This window comes from Chanodichthys erythropterus, chromosome 24 (genome assembly GCF_024489055.1).
Source record: "Chanodichthys erythropterus isolate Z2021 chromosome 24, ASM2448905v1, whole genome shotgun sequence".
NCBI lineage: Eukaryota > Metazoa > Chordata > Actinopteri > Cypriniformes > Xenocyprididae > Chanodichthys > Chanodichthys erythropterus.
This window is the reverse complement of record NC_090244.1, coordinates 23,171,443-23,189,047: the sequence shown is the minus strand read 5'-3', so window position 1 is coordinate 23,189,047 and position 17,605 is coordinate 23,171,443. Positions and strand designations below refer to the sequence as shown.

General features: G+C 36.8%; 1 protein-coding gene across 3 annotated transcripts in view; it reads right to left on the bottom strand.

Annotated features, from left to right (window-relative positions):
• mob2a (MOB kinase activator 2a) overlaps positions 1 to 17,605 on the bottom strand; it is a 60,266-nt gene that overhangs the window by 28,878 nt on the left and 13,783 nt on the right. The window contains exon 1 of one of the 3 annotated variants that reach the window (XM_067380285.1): positions 4,443 to 4,591. The exons of 1 other annotated variant lie outside the window; for it this stretch is intronic. In XM_067380285.1, the coding sequence (XP_067236386.1) occupies positions 4,443 to 4,480 (38 nt within the window). In that variant the 5' untranslated portion in view covers positions 4,481 to 4,591. Of the gene's footprint in view, positions 1 to 4,442; positions 4,592 to 17,605 lie in introns of those variants that run through there. One more of the 3 variants, XM_067380287.1, reaches the window with a different exon arrangement.

Genomic DNA, 17,605 nt, shown 5'->3' with positions numbered 1-17,605 from the left:
GGATGATAAAACATCCCAAAACTGGTACCTGTAAAAGAAGCAGTCACAACACACTAGAACCCCCATGCAGCTTGTGAAGTCGGCAATCAGACTGTCCTGTCCTCTGTTGTGCTGGCTTTAGGATGTACTACAGGTGAGTGGCATCCGTTAGAGCATGAACTCTTGGCATTGCATCCTCACAGATCTGCAGTAGAGCCCCAAATTGTTTCTCCTCACACTTTCAGACTCCCTCTCCTGTTTCCCGCTATGTTTTCAGTTGCTGGACCGCACACAGTTGGAGCTTTGTTAGGAGGCGATTCCCCTTGCCGCGGTGCAGACAGAACAACACTTCAGTCAGCAAACAAACACAAGCGTCCGCAGCAGGCGAGCACAGCGTATACAGTCGCTCAGCACTTGTGTGTTCCTCTCTGCTGATACCCTCAGTTTCCCCCTCCCATCCTCTCTCTCTCCCTCCCTCTATCATTCCACTGCTGTCTCTCTCCCTTTCCTTCCCGTCTCACTCTCCCGTTGGCTCTGACTTTGAGGCGGGAGCGTCGGGTTGGCAAATAGACTTGCAGCAAACCAATGACGGCCCACTGCAGGAATATTCTGAGCCAGGAATTTTTTAAGGGCCCAAACAGCCCCTGAAAATGGTGCCTTTAAGGAAATTTCTTCCCAGAAAAACTTTCTCCACACACACACACACAAAAAAGTCACAATAAAAATACACTCGCCATGGGTCAGTACCTCAACATAGGTGACCAATGTTGGGGAATAACTCTGGAGGCAAAGCTATTTAAAAAATAAATATAAATACTTTTCGGGCACCAAGACTTAGAAGAAAGACTTAAGCTCTTATTTAAAAAAAAAGAAAGAAAGAAAGAAATCAAGAAATTGATTTCTGCTCCTCTAGCATAAAAATAATGATCTATTCGAAGCTGAATCCCAAACATTCCCCAACTCTCATTGATCAATTAGTGAAACAACTAGTCCCAATCTGACGGCATTGGTTGAGGTTGAAATAGAGCCGCATCCTGATTGGTTAATGTGCTGTCTGATTTTGGCTTTCTGTTTTAGAATTATCACAAAGACAGTGTTATTTCTCAGGAGAACTATTTTTCACCCAAGAAATAATGTTGACATTTACCTGCACGTTCCAAACCATATGTTATTTTTTGCTCTCCATGTAAAAGAAAAGGAGAAATTCTGAATAATAGTTATGCAGTGCTTTATCTTATGACAGTTGAAGGGATAGTTCACCCCTAAAATGTTGCATGAAAACTATACCATAATTGACTCACTTTCAAGCCATCCTAGGGGTATATGACTTTCTTCTTTTAGCCGAAAACAATCAGAGTAATATTCTGGCTCTTCCCAGCTTTGTAATGGGATTGAATAGTGCCTGAATTCTTGAAGCTCCAAAAAGTGCATCCATTCATCATAAAAGTAATCCATACAACTCCAGTGAGTTAATATATATATATTTTTTGTAAGAAAAATATCCATATTTAAAACTTTATAAACTATAATCACTGGGTTCCGGCAACATCCATCTGCGCTTTCACAAGAGAGTCGAGTTTCGGCAGAAAGGTGACCTTTGACCCGACATATGACGAAGGATGTAGAAGTAGCGTAAGCTTAGGTGAGAGTAGACGCCTCTCACAGTTCAAACAAATAGGGCTGGGCAACAAACTCAAGCTCCCCTGATATTTCTCTTGAAAAAATTTTGTTTTCAACTTCTAATTTTGTTTTGTTTTGCTCTATTCTCTGCGCTTTCAAATTCATCAATACATCACACATTGGGTCAGAGGTCACTCTTCTGCCAGAACTAGACGGCCGTCTGCTTGAAGCCAGTGATTCCAGTTTATCAAGTTATAAATATGGATATTTTTCTAACAAAAAAACACTTAAGAAGGCATTTATTAACTATGTGGATTATGGATAGATGAGCTTTTTGGAACTTCAAAATCTTGGGCACCATTCAATCCCATTACAAAGTTGGGAAGAGCCAGGATAATATTTAATATAACTGTGTTTGGCTGAAAAAAGAAAGTCATATACACCTAGAATGGCTTGAGGGTGAGTAAATTATGGGATAATTTTCATCTTTGGATGAACTATCCCTTAAAGGGTTAGTTCACCCAAAAATGAAAATTCTGTCATTAATTACTCACCCTCATGCCGTTCCACACCCGTAAGACCTTCGTTCATCTTCGGAACGCAAATTAAGATATTTTGTAGAAATCCGATGGCTCAGTGAGGCCTGCATAGCCAGCAATGACATTTCCTCTCTCAAGATCCATTAATGTACTAAAAACGCATTTAAATCTGTTCATGTGAGTTCAGTGGTTCAATATTAATAAAGTGACGAGAATATTTTTGGTGCGCAAAAAAAACAAAATAATGACTTATATAGTGATGGCCGATTTCAAAACACTGCCTTAAGCTTCAGAGCGTTATGAATTTTTTGTGTCGAATCAGCAGTTCGGAGCGCCAAAGTCACGTGATTTCAGCAGTTTGGCGGTTTGACACGCGATCCGAATCATGATTCAACACAAAAGATTCATAACACTCCGAAGCTTAATAAAGCAGTGTTTTGAAATCGGCCATCACAAGTCGTTATTTTGGCGCACCAAACGTATTCTCGTTGCTTTATAATATTAATATTGAACCACTGTAATCACAGGAACTGATTTAAATATGTTTTTAGTACATTAATGGATCTTGAGAGAGGAAATGTCATTGCGGGCTATGGAGGTCGCACTGAGCCATCGGATTTCAAAAAAAAAATCTTAATTTCTGTTCCGAACATGAACAAAGGTCTTGCGGGTCTGGAAAGGCATGAGGGTGAGTAATAAATTACATTATTTTCATTTTTGGGTGAACTAACCCTTTAACCATGTGAACCTCATTTATTTTATTCCAAGTCCTCTGGCAAACAGATCAACAACTACATTGTTATTCATTGATAGTCTTGCCTTCCATCACACCAGCTTTGAAGTAATTTAATACGGCCAATGGCAGCTCAACCGTACTTCCTCGACACGTGAGAAATCTCATTCTGTCTTGCTTGTGCATCAAGCAAGCATGTTTGACTCCACTGGTTCTTGTGAATCACATTAAATGGCAACATATCTGACTTGAGAGTTGGAGGGCAAGACTTTTCATAATGTAAACCTATTATATGACTTCAGAAGACTTAGCACACGAGTCACACGGACTACTTTTAATGTACCTTTTTGTCTGTCATTGCATGAGGGGGAAAAATCATCCTTTTGTGTTCCACTGAAAAAATAACAGCATACAGGTTTGAAAAAAAAAAAAAAACAAGAGGGTAACTAGAAAAATTTGTTTTGTTTTTGGGATAATCTATCCCATATCCTACATAATGTGTGGCTTTCTTAAAAATACTACTAATAAGAGAAAATTATCATCACCTTATATGATGTTATACACCAATAAAAAATAAGCTCAGTGCAAGCAGCCTTTTTTTTTTGTTTCAGCATACATGCAAAAATGCATACAGATTACCACTGAAACAGATTACGTCACCCACTGTGTCAATCTAAAACCACTGAGGAGCTAGATCTCAAGCCTCAGTTTTAAATCTTAGCTCTCTCTGTATTAAACAAAGCAGTGACCACAGTGATCTTCTCCCAGACTCGATGACGTTATTCCTAGCAGCACAGAGTTATTACGGAGCAGAAGCTCTGGGGAATACAGCGCCCAAGCTGTGATAACCTTCCCATTGTGATGGAAAAGCTGCAAAGAGTACAACTGTTTTCTACCAGACCTTGCCAGGAAGAATTAACATTTTTGGGGGGGGGGGTGGGGGGACACCATCATAATGAGCAGAGAAAGTGCATGTGTCTTGTGTCTTAATGATCTGACAATGAATGGACTGGTCACTCAGAGCCTACATGCTGGACTTACTGAATCCAGAGTGAATAACAGTTGCGGGGAGGCATTAGGAACGAATGATGCTATGCATTCGTTTCGATTCTCTCAAAGGAAACGGGAAAAAAGAAACACCCCTCCCTTCTAAAAGCAAGGTTTATTCACGATACCAGACCCATTACTGCTTGAGTTTCGTTAGAAGAAAACGTGAACGTTTAACAAGTTCGTAAACTAAAACAACGCTGCAAAATCACTCCGCATGTTGCTGCTAGCGTGCGTTACTCATTAAACCTGACTAAAACATTAGTGTTTGTTATGACATAGTCAAATTAAACGTTTTAAAAGAGTATCGTGCAGTGGGAACGCGGACTATTCAAACGCCCTGCGTGACCTTACGGAACCGCGCTATGTAACACATGTGGCTTTAGCGGAATGGGACGTAATTCAATTCGAATTAAAAACAAAAAACAAACAAACAAACAAACAAAAGAAGCGAATTCAAAATTTCGCGAGAAAAACCTGAACGAATGATTAAGCCAGGTCGATATTTAAAGTGCTTAACTTACCTATTTAAGGTGTACGAGCCGTTCCGTTTGAACCTCATTTTGGACGATAAAAGTTTGACGATTAAATCCAGAACTGTAAAATAACCAGCCTGCTAACGGAGTATGTTACAGTAAGCTGCTGAAACACAAAGAGAGGGGAGTCCTGAGTACGAGACCGCCTCTCATGTCCGTTTGTCTCAGTAGGACTGGCTTAAAATCAGACAGGGGGATGAGAAGGAGATTAGCGACAATTCATTGTGTGCCTGTGAAGTTATTTACGGCAATAAAACGTTATGTTTTGTCTCTGCTAACTTCTTTTGGCGAAACCGCGGCATGGATGAAGGGGTGTTTGATTGCGTGAGGAAACTGGCAAACAAAGGCGAACGTTTTGCCAGTCAGACGAGTTTTTTTTTTTTTAAATAAGCCGCGTTTAAATATGCTGCCAAGTGCTTGTGTGTGTTAATGTATTTGTGCGAGGAGAGAGAGAGAGAAACATGTTGGAGTCATACCAGCAACTTCCATTAATTTATCTGGTTCCAAACGGTGAAAGCTCAAATGGTCCTAATAGTTTTAACTGTTTCCCAAGGCATATCGGGAAGGGAAGAGCTAAAAATAACCATAATGATGTACTTTAGTTTGGTCTCGACCACGAGACCCCACCCAATACAGCAACACTGGCTGGTTCCACTTAACTTAAAGTGCCAGACTAAAAATAGACCCAGACCAAGAGTGAGAGCAGTACAGCTCTGAAAGAACAAAAAGAAGAGTGCATTTTTGCATAGTAGAAAAAAGATGAAGTTAGCTAAATCTATATTAAAATAAAATTACAATTAATTCATCTAGAAGTTTTTTTTTTTTTTTCCTCTCATGGACAAATATGGCTTGGTCTGTAGTATTTATTTAGCCTGAAATTGTATATATATGTTTTTTAAATAACATTTTTTAAAGAACAAATCCTCAAAACACATTTAAGTTCTTAGATTGTTAGGCACTGTTTTCACCATTCCTTTTATGTTATTTTCTGGATCTTGGTCACTTTTTAAATCTCTGGTTTTAGAAATAAAAAGTCACATAATTTTAACTGGGATAGGGTCCTTCGGGACAAGTTTGAGCAATTAAAAAAAAAAAAAAATAGTTCCCTTATTCCGAGCAGTACAAGACTTGACTACTTTTCCTAAGTTTGCCACCTGAACACACACACACACACACACACACACACACACACACACACAGAATTGGACTTGATTAAACAATGTTAAAGGGTTAGTTCACCCAAAAATAAAAAATAATGTCATTTATTAATCACCCTTTTATGCCGTTCCACACTCGTAAGATTGCAAATTAAGATATTTTTGTTGAAATCCAGCAATAAATAAGTAAATTGAAAAATTGATGGCTTAGTGAGGCCTTCATTGCCAGCAATGACATTTCCTCTCTCAAGATCCATTAATGTACTAAAAACATATTTAAATCAGTTCATGTGATTACAGTGGTTCAATATTAATGTTATAAAGCGACGAGAATATTTTTGGTGTGCCAAAAAAAACAAAATAACAACTTATATAGTGATGGCTGATTTTTAAAACACTGATTCATTGAGCTTCAGAGCGTTATGAATCTTTTGTGTCGAATCAGCAGTTCGGAGCGCCAAAGTCACGTGATTTCAGCAGTTTGGTAGTCTGGCTATCACCAGACCAAGCTCAATTTAAAATATAACATTGGTCTGGGGAGTTAGTGATGGCCGATTTCGAAACACATGCTTCATGAAGCTCCAAAGCTTCATGAATCATTTGTTTCGAATCAGTGATTCGGAGCGTGTATCAAACTGCCAAAGTCACGTGATTTTAGTAAACGAGGCTTCATTACGTCATCACTGTTTCGAAACATTTCAAAACAGTTCGAAATTTCAGTGGTTCACCGGTAGATGGCGATGATAAAGTTAACCCATGAATCATGCAGATTCACTGAGAAGCATTGAACAAGTGTCTATGGGTTTTACCTGATCTCTGATCAGTTTTATAAATTTGTAGATGTTTTAATTAGACATTAGAATAATTAAAATGAATAATGGTAGTTATTGATCTCTTATTGGCCTGTTTAGTTTGAGCCATGGAACAGAGAAACAAGCCTTGAAAATTGATAAAAGAACAGATATACAGTCACTCTATATGTAGCCTAATCTTATTAGAGAATTAGTTAATTGCATTTAATAGATTTTACTTTCAATAAAACATTTGCAATAGATTTGTAAAAAGTGTTTTTACTGCATGTTTAGTTTGAGTTTTGTTGCATTTACACTCTTTTGACCACTAGGGGTCACCGTGGAGTCAAGTGTCAGATTGTTTCGAAGCCTTGAATCATCACGGCACATTTGATTAAACTGCTTCAGTGTTTCACGAAGCCTCGTTCTGCCCATCACTATGGGGAGTTTGCTGTGTATTTCCTACTGCACAAGAGGCGTGATCAACGAGCATTAGTCACGCAATTGGATAGTCCTTCAACCAATCAGATCAATAATCCAGGTGACATACTTTGCAGAGCAATGCGAAAACTCCAGACAGGTTTACCGTGTCTCAGCAATTTGTTTGCTAACTAAAGAAGTCATTCAGCATCGTCGAGAGGTTAAAAGGCGACTCTGATACTGTTCTGGTTCAGTGTAAATGAACGTGGAATATAGCCGCCCTAAACTACGTCATTGTCATGACAACCAAAAAGAATTCCAGTCAGCTCAGGCGGCGCGAGATTCAAGAAGCAGGAGACGAAACATATAACGTTAGAGCAAATAATAAAAATATTGTCTACCATCAAGGGGCATTGAAGTAAAAGAGTCCTGTACTCACATCGTGAAGCAAACCACCAAAATAACAGCAGAGAATCATTTTGTGTCATTAATCGCTGTTTGTAATCTTCCTATGAAGAGACTGTCGGATCAGCGCGCTGCTACATTTCTCTCAGATAAGGTAAATGCTTAACACAATCGGCGTCACTGTGATTGTGCATTGTTATTTTGGAGTGACGGTCGTGCGAGAGATGGGTAGATCAGATAGAGTTTGAAAGCTGCTTGTCGTCGCTCCTCTATCATCATCGTGTTATACCAGCCAATAGCGAGCAAGGTGGATAAGCCCGTCTGTGATTGGTTCCTCTTAAAGTGTAACAGCGCAGCAGAAATGAATGCACGGGTTTCCAGACTGAGTTGCCGAGCGAAATCAAATCGCCGGCAGATCAGGCTTGGTTTACCCAAACTAGCAGTTTGGCGCTTTGACACCCGATCCGAATCATGATTCGACACAAAAGATTCATAACGCTCCGAAGCTTCCTGAAGCAGTGTTTTGAAATCGGCCATCACTATAGAAGTCGTTTTTTTGGCACACCAAAAATATTCTTGTCGCTTTATAATATTAAGGTAAAACCACTGAACTCACATGGACTGATTTAAATATGTTTTTAGTACATTAATGGATCTTGAGATAGCAAATGTCATTGCTGGCTATGCAGGCCTCACTGAGCCATTGGATTTCAACAAAAATATCTTAATTTGTGTTCCGGAGATAAACAAAGGTCTTACAGGTGTAGAACATCATGAGGGTGAGTAATAAATGACATTATTTTAATTTTTGGGCGAACTAACCCTTTAAGTGGTTTGGAAAAAAAACTTAATTGGTCCAAAAAGGCACCCATAGGAAATAAGGCTATAACTCAGATAATTTTTTTATTTGTCTATAAATAAAGGGGTGAGCATATATAACACTTTTTGTTTGTTTGTTTTTGTTAAATATTTGTCACATTTTGTCACTCACACATACACAAAGGAATTGAGTGAGCCAATATTTGAGTAATTTTACACACACACACACACACACACACACACACACACACACACACACACACACACACACACACACACACACACACACACACACACACTTCAAAGTCAGATTAAAATCCTACTGCAAGATTTGTTGATGCATCCAAACAAAACATGATGCACATTGTTTATTCTTATCTGTGTGTTACCATTTACTTTTATTGAGTTATTGTTAGGTATATTGTTCATTCTTACCTGTTTGGTACTTTTTTGAGTTATTAAAATGTGATGTTTATTGTTAGAACTAAGTAATTACTCTGTCTCCTACTTGTCTGTAAGCATATTTTAGCATCTCTGTATAGTCTCACCCAACACAAAGTGTTTTTAAAAAATTCTACAATTTTAACTTGTGATAAAATCTAAAACTCAAGAGGTTAAGTTCGTTACAAATTTATACAAATTTATGGATTTTAGCCTAAATGCAGCCATTGAGTACTACTGCCATATAGTGGCTATTGATATTTTTGCTATTTTGCTATTTTTATACCATCATACGTCACCAAAGTCACCAAATGTTTAGGTTTTGGCTGTCTGAATTTACTGGAATGGAACTTACTGAAGTAAAAGAATACTATAATATTAAATATAACATAAAAATAAGCATATTTTACATAAAAATATGGTACTTTTAGAGGTATAATAATTCACAAAAAAAAAAAGAAAAATTACAATTGTTTTTATTTTATCGAATATAGTGATATGAATTTTTTTTTTTAAATTGGGGTTCACACTTGATACACCTTCTGAGACCTGGTTACCAACATTCTTCAAAATATCTTATTTTGTGTTCAGAAGAAAGAAACTGACAAGAAAACAGGTTTGGAACAACTAGAGGGTGATTGATTAAAATTATTTTAATTTTTAAGTGAACTATCCCTTTAAATATCAGTTTACAAATGGAAACGGATTACATCAGCCATTAAACAAAACAAAAAAAAACAAAAAAAAAAACACTGAAGCAGTGATGTTTTCTTTTCTATTTGTTGTGCTGGATACATGAAATTCATCTCATGTGTGCCTGTGTTTAATTTCTTTGAACTGCCATTCAGTGAATTCCTCTTCCTGTCCTTCCCATTCAAATTCCCATTCAACATCTCGCTGGGTGTGGCGAATTTGATTCAAATGCACACTCATGAATTGAAAAGGAGCCAGTTTTCACTTACATTCTTAATTTTACCCGACCCTGCAGTATGACACCGAATATGATGAATGTGTTTCTCTCTCTGTAAGTTAGTCTCTTGCAGAGAGCGTGGCTGGCAGGCAGCACCATCATTATAATTACAGCAAGCTGGCAGTGTCCTGCGTGATCGATCAATGCGCTGCAGTCTGCAAAGAGTTATGCAATCCTCAGCGAGAACCATCAGTGCTCCAGGACAATCCTGGGACAGACTGCTATTTACTGTGCAACATCGACACAACACACACCACCTTCCAGTTTCAGAAGAGCAGTACATCTGGTTGTGGCTGAATCATATAAACCTTTGGAAGCTGTTCTCTTGTTCTCCAATAGGACAGGTTATGATGGAGACAAGATGGTTTAGTTTGTAATCTGGACTAAAACATGCAATTTTAAATTACTATGAAATAAAAGGCTGTTTACTCTGGTAACAGGGCAACGGTCCACTGTTTTTGGCAGAATTTATGCTCAATATCATTTTAGAGACAGATTTGGGAAACTTTGCCTGCCAAACTGTTACTAAACTCAAGTGCAAGTCTCCCTCATGCACCATCCATCACATGAGGTAAATGTTAGATTCTAGACAACAAAAATCTCAGGAGAATTAAGTCAAATATTCCACAATATAAAAAATCCAACAGCACTCAAAAACTGTTCACAAACACAAAAAGAACTAGTCAGAGGGCTTACTAAGCAAGACTAGTTATTTCAACTCATCTAAAAATAATTATCTCTTTATTGTAGTAGTTTTTCAGAAACAAGAAAACTTTTACAAATGGTTACTAATAATGCCAATTTATTTTTTTTCCACTATAATTTGTTTATATTTTAATTATTTTATATATTTGGATTTACAAATTATCAATAAGAATATATGTAAATACATTTTTTTTTTTTACATAATACATAAAACAGCAATATTATTTTTTTAAATGTTTAATATTTCTTTTAAATAATCTGAAGACAACTTAACAAAAAAGGTTCTGGCAAAATGTTGATTGCTGCAGTCTTTTTAAAATGTCTAATTAATTTTTAATTATTATTTTTAAATCAATTTTTTTTTAACAAATCTCTTGAATGAATTATTCAATGACAATTACATTTTTTAACAGTCACTTGTCGCCACCTAGTGCCATAAAGATGTAGTCGATACATCGTTATTTGAAGCACCAAGTTAAAGAGAAAATTATCCCATGATTTACTCACCCTCAAGCCATCCTAGGTGTATATGACATTCGTCTTTCAGATGAACAAAATTGGAGTTATATATAATTGTTATATAATTGGAGTTTTTGTAAGCGAAATATATTTCAAACTTTATAAACTATAAAAACTAGCTTCCGGCTGAAGGCCGTACGCATCGAGTACGGAGAAAGAGTAAAGGCTCATTCACACCAAGAATGATAATTATAAAGATAACTATACTATAAAGATAACTATACTATAAAGATAACGATAAAGATATAGTTCTAGAAATCGTTCTAAATTTAAAAGAATAGCACTGCTATAACGATAATGATATAGAGGAACAATATTGTTGGGATCACTTTCAGAACAAATAATTTTCCAGCTGTTGAACGATAAAACACTGAGAGCCAATCAGAATCCATTCTAATTCAAGGGCTTGCGCATTTAAAATGGCAGACGACATTGCGGAGAAGTTAAAGCGGAACTCTGTAAGATTTGCGAAGCTCCCCCTACAGTTTCCTTCAGTGAATCACACTGTCATAAATACTCCAAGCGCAGCTCTGGACTACAACGACTACAACGCTCACCAGCGCAGTAGTTTTGCAAATACAGTACAAGAAACAGGAGGTGGGTAATTTGCAAATACAGTACACTCGATAGAGGTGGGTAATTTTCGAAATTGTCTTATATTGTCTTATATATACATTGTTTTTGAATTACCGTAAAGCATTTTGTCACTCTCACGTGAACGTGAACATGAGGCGAGATTGTGTCGGGTCGATGCAGCTCAACTTGCAAGTGCTGTATTCTGGCGTAGACGTGCCAGGGGGGGTTAGTGCTCGCCTCAAACACACCACTAAAAGTCAATTATCCATCGTAAGGACTTAGAAAACTATTTATGAAGGTTAAAAAAAGTTACTTAGTTCTGCTTTAATCGCCAAGGTCCAGAAAAAGCCACCACTTTTTGACAAGTCAACCCCCCTTTTCAATTATACTTGATACTTGAGAATGGATATATGGAAAACAATCGGTCATACCCTCAGAATAAATGGTGAGAAGTATTAACGATGATATCATTATGCCAGGCTAGCAAACAGTGTAAAGTAAAATTATCTCAGATATCCAGTGCTAGTTTCGACAACATTGTCTTGCTTCCTTTGAAGTTGCAGTGGTGTTGTTTTTATTCCACTCTTGATTTTGTCAGCTAAATTTACTGTTAGATCAGATCGATTACACTAGCTATTCACTCAAAACATAGCACGCTGAGGACATCTGCTGGTTAGAGTTTTGTACACTTTAAAACCGCAGTGCTTGAACTTAGAATAAACAGACCATTATCGTTCGTTGTGGATGCAAATATGGTTATCGTTATAGTTATCTTTATAGTTATAACCCCTGATGCGATGTAGGAGTAGCATAAGCTTAGACGCCTCTTCCGGTTCAAACAAATAGGGCTGGGCAACAAACTCAAGCTCCTCTTCTCTTATATCAAAATCCTCAGACATTTCTCTATAAAAATTCTCATTTTAGACTTCTAATTAGAGACTGGTGTTTTGTTTTGCTCTATCCTCTGCGTCATGTGTCAGGTCAGAGATCACTCTTTCTCCGTAACTTACAGCATACGGCCGTCTAGCGGAAGCTGTTTATTATAGTTTATTAAGTTTTAAATATGGATATTTTTCTTACAAAAACCCAACGCTTCTCTAGAATACTTTTTGTGCGCTAAAACAAAACAAAAATAACGACTTTATTTAACAATTTGAACTGTTGTCATATGCAGTTGACGTAGTGAACGCAGTGGAGGCGTCTGTGTTTACGTTCGAATGCCGGCTCAGTATTGGCTGACGCTGTTCACATGAGCAGAACGACGCATGCGTGTGACACTGACGCAGGAGCCGTCTACAGAGCCCCGGACATGACATGCAGGAAAAAAATAGTAGGCTAAATCGTGCGCACGATTTACTAATTCATTCCCTCAATTTACTAAATCATGCGCACAATTTACTAATTTGTTCCCTCGATTTACTAAAACGTGCACATGATTTACTATTTCGTTCCCTCGATTTATAAATCATGCATGATTTATAAATCAAGGGAACGAAATAGTAAATTGTGCACACTTTTTAGTAAATCGTGGGCACGATTTAGTAAATCGAGGGAACGAAATAGTAAATTGTGCGCACGATTAAATTTTTTTTTCTTGCGTGTCATGTGCGGGGCTCTGTAGCCGGCCAATAATGAGCTGGTGTTCGGACGTAAACATGGAAGAGCTGAACTGTGTTCACTACGTCAATTGCTTATTACAACAGTTCAAATTGTTAAATAAAGTCGTTATTTTTGTTTTGTTTTTGCGCACAAAAAGTATTCTCGTCGCTTTATAACACTAAGCTTGAACCACTGTAGTCACATTGACTATTTTAATGATGTCTTTACTACTTTCTGTGGTAATTTCATTGCTTTCTATGAGAGATAAAAAAAATAAATAAAAAAAACTCGGATTTCATCAAAAATAATTTGTGTTCTCAAGATGAACGAAGGTCTTACGGGTTTGGGACAACATGAGGGTGAGCAATTAATGGCAGAAATTGCATTTTTGGGTGAACTAACCCTTTAAATTTAACAAGAACTAGTCACAAAATGGACAAGTAGGCTTTTGTGGCATCTTTCAATCTCCTGTTACAAACAGTGTAAAGTGGCTTTGCTCAGACCTATAATGTGCACCATGTGGCCAGAGTGACGTAAGTGTTTGCTGAAATGTGTCAGACTTCCTGGTTGGACATTCTGCCTGTAGGCACACATGCACAGTCATATCAATCTGCACCAACCCCGGATGAACCGAGTCTCTGTTGTTACTGCCTCTTATAATAGAGCAGCCTAATTACAGTAGGAAAGATCGAGAATAATAGCCTACACTGAATATTATTTGTTGGCTCACTAACCTAATTAATGTAACAAGATTTGAGGCACAGTTAACACTGTGATGAATTGATCCAAACCCCGTTTAAGTCAATGAAACCTCAGACACTATGAACTATATGGCGCCAAGAGAAAGTTTACGAACTTACGTAACTCAATTTATGTTTGGATAAATAGCTGAAGAATGCGATATTAGTTTTCACACAAGTTTCAGATGATAACATCTGTGGGAGGCTGGGTAGAGACGATAACAGCCGCTGTGTTGCTCTTACTCCTCCAGAACATTCCACTCATGTCTGAATACTTCCCAATATGGTCCAACATCCCTTTTCAAGACACAGAAAGGACTTTATGTGTTTCATTTAGCTTCAAAAGGACTGGTAAACTGTGAATTTGAAACAGAAGAAACAGATGGGCAAAAAAATAGGCATGAGGGTTATGGAACTTCTTCTACAGTAGTAAAAAGATACTGTTAGAGAGAATTACTGAAGATGAATTGCTGCCATCTAGTGTACAAATGAGGATTTTAGGAAATTTTAGGAAACAAACAAATAAGACTTGGAAAATATGATGAATATGCCATATAAAATTCATATTTTTATCTTTTTGGAACTTGACAGCCTACTTTCTCATTTCATTGTATGGAAAAATAGCAGCCTGTACATTTTTGATAACATTTTTGACACTGGATTTGATAAACAATTCTTTTTGTGTTTCATGTAAGAAAGTAAGTCATATGGGTGCAATGGCGTGATAATTTTAATTATTTTGGGTGAACTATCACTTTAATAATAACTCTCACACCATCTGCATGAATGATAATGAAACTTCATATCAGGTGGCTTTCTTCATATTTCTGACTCGAGAGAAACTGTGGGGTTTTTGTGGGTATATTCCATGTAACCGTTTTTTCTCGTTGCAATATCCTGTAATCTAGACCATCACACTTGAAGTCATACACTGTATGGTTTCATTTCTCTTTCATAAGCTGTAGAACATCTGATACTAGGAGTTTCACATCGTTCTGCAAACACATTTCAGACATGAGAAAGATTGATAGAAAAAAAAAGGGTGAAATTTTGGCAGGATGTCTGGGACTGGGGGGAAAGAAAAACAGCTGAATGTGGACAGACTATTAGGGTTAAATAAAGTCATTTTTTTTTCTAAAAGTAACATTTCCACTACATGATTTCTTTTTATTCATTTAATTATTTTAATGTGCACCAAGGCTGCATTTATTTTAAGAAAAAGCAGTAAATAAAACAGTAAATATATAAAACAGTAATATTGTGAAATATTATTAATAGCTGTTTTCATTTTTTTTTTAATGATGATTTGATGCTCAAAAAAATTACTATTATTATCAATGTTGACAACAGTATTTTTGTGGAAAACAAGATTTTTTTTCAGGATTCTTTGATAAACAGAAAGTTTAAAAGAACAGCATTTATTTGAAACAGAAAACTTTTATAACGTTATAGATGTCACTTTTTGACAATCAGCGACGATCAATTTAACATCCTTGTGAAAGCATCAATTAAAAAAAAATAAATAAATAATAATAATAATAATAATAATAATCTTCCTGACCTCAAATGGCAGAAATGCTGCTTTCACTGCTGACTTTTTTGGTTTGCTAAGGCATATTTTACAGCTAGGTAAAAAAAATGAAGCACAATAAAAATATTCCACCCCTGAAGAAATCACATATTACATTACAATCATGTTGGTTAAACAGTTGTTGTTAGTTTTTGTACTGTCTGAGGTCATTTTGGGGCATCTTACAGCTGTCAAGCTTTTACTTGCCACTATAAGACAACTGTCCTGTGCTGCAGCGAAAGCCAGAAACACAGCAAACATCACCTCTAAAACTGCCGCAACTACATTCAGTCACCAGAGGACTATTGCACTTTTTACTTCATTTTGCATGATGCTTCCTCTGGAAAACACCACCAAAAAGAGTTTTATATACAGATAAATCTAAGACTAAGAGATACATAGTCTTAAAGTCGTCATGAAGCGGAAGTTGTGATAGTCTGACTTATATCAGAGTGAAAAGTCTTCTAGAACAAGAAAAAAAAAGTGGGCGGGACTTGATTTTGTCCATGGGGAATTGATTGGATGGTTGTGGTTTGCTATTGGTGGATCTCATGTGAGTGACAGGTTGCCCCGCCTTTGTGCCAGTAAACATGTCATTAGAGAAGAGATGTTGCTGCAAGAGGGAGGGGAAGTTATTTTGATTAAAGATTACAAGAGGACACAAATTAGAAAAAAAAAAAAATATGTACACAAATAAATAATTTATAATAAATATTGCAATATTCCATACACTGTGTTCGTGGTCATCCAGTTTGAAATGTTGCTTAAAAAAAGTTTTTCGGATTTTCTGTTGCAGTGTTCTCTCCGTATTTACGATTCTTTGCAGCCTTTAGCCACTGCCTACAACGCACTGGATTCTTCACTGGAAACCGAAAATAACTCACTCACAATAAACATCTACTATATGAATTCTTGCACCCAGGAATTAAAGTCGACACCATTATGACTAAAAGTTTGCCAAGAAGTATTTCCTACTAAAGCAAGGTGATATTTTACTAGTAAGTGTATCCATAGCAGACTGGTGGGAGTGGCCTTGGAGGACAACATGCCCAGTGCATTATGAGTGTTGAAGTTTTCCTATCCTTTTAGCAAATAGGAAGAAAACAACCTTTTTTCTGTTTTTTCCCTGTTTTCTCTAATGAGGTAGCACAGATTTAAAAAATAAATGAAAAATCTGCCTTTCTACTGTAGAAAATTTAAATTTAAGTACCTCTTTCAGCATGCAAGTATTTTAGGATCCATATTGTGAATCACTAAAGGTGCCTTAGAGCACGTTTACACAAAGTTTTTTGGATTAGCTTTTTTTGTGTACAGATGACAACATTGTAAAAATGATCCCAGTTCACACGATCCACGGAAATGACTAAAAAAAGCTGTATTCTGCTGCCAGGCCAGTAGATGTCACTTTGCAAAGAAATACGGCTATACGGGTCTATAGACTGAACATCTAATACGCATGTGCATGATGTCTCTGTTTTCACAAATTCACGTTTTTGTTGTTTATATGGAGACGATAAGGGTATCATTTTCAAAAATGTGCACTTTGAAACCTGTTTTCAAACATTTCCATTTTCATGATTTTGTGTAATCGGCCCCTTATAATGTAGATTATTTCCTGTCTGAATAGAACAAGATTTGTTCTCAATACCTAGTGAGAACTTAAGAGACCACATCCACAGTGAAAGATATTACGTGCTTGTTCAGTGTTTTCTATCGCTTTTTTGAATCTATGAGTTCCTTACAGATGTGTCACAATACTTTCAGAATGAGAGGGAAAGGATGTGAGAGCAAAACCATTAAAACACACTCAAATTCAGATTCAATGCATTCCAATTAACTTGTCATTTACTTGCCAATAAATAAATTAATACATAAATTTGAGATTATTATGACTAAACCCCATTCATCCAAGTCCAGATGCTTCTAAACTCTACACAGCTGTTTAGCCCCATTTAAGTCAAGACTTTGATTGAAATGGTTTATTTCTGATACCATTTAGGTTGCTTCTTCTTTTGCTGAATAGTATTACACTGCAGGTAGATCAGTAATATCAGCACTATGTTGACCGCAGCTGTGTGGAGGGGTTCGGGTTTGACTCGATGCCAATGGCACTGGAATGTGAACTGATTTGACCTCGACTTGCTGTCCAGTGTATTGCAATCTTCCTTTTAATAATTACACTGCAAACAAGTAAAAGAAGTTAAAGGTGATATTGTGCAATAAACAAACTGCTTGTTCTGTTATGGATGAATGTTAGGGTATATACCAAATATAGACATTCAGGCCAATACAGATGGCAAAATAACTTTTCCATGTAATGGTCAATAACCAATAATAGTTGATACTATAAAAAAGAAGTTTATATCTTGGTATAGGTAAGCAATAAGGTACTCAAGGCTATGCTGTATTGTGAATAAGTCACGGCTGAAGGGCGTTGTT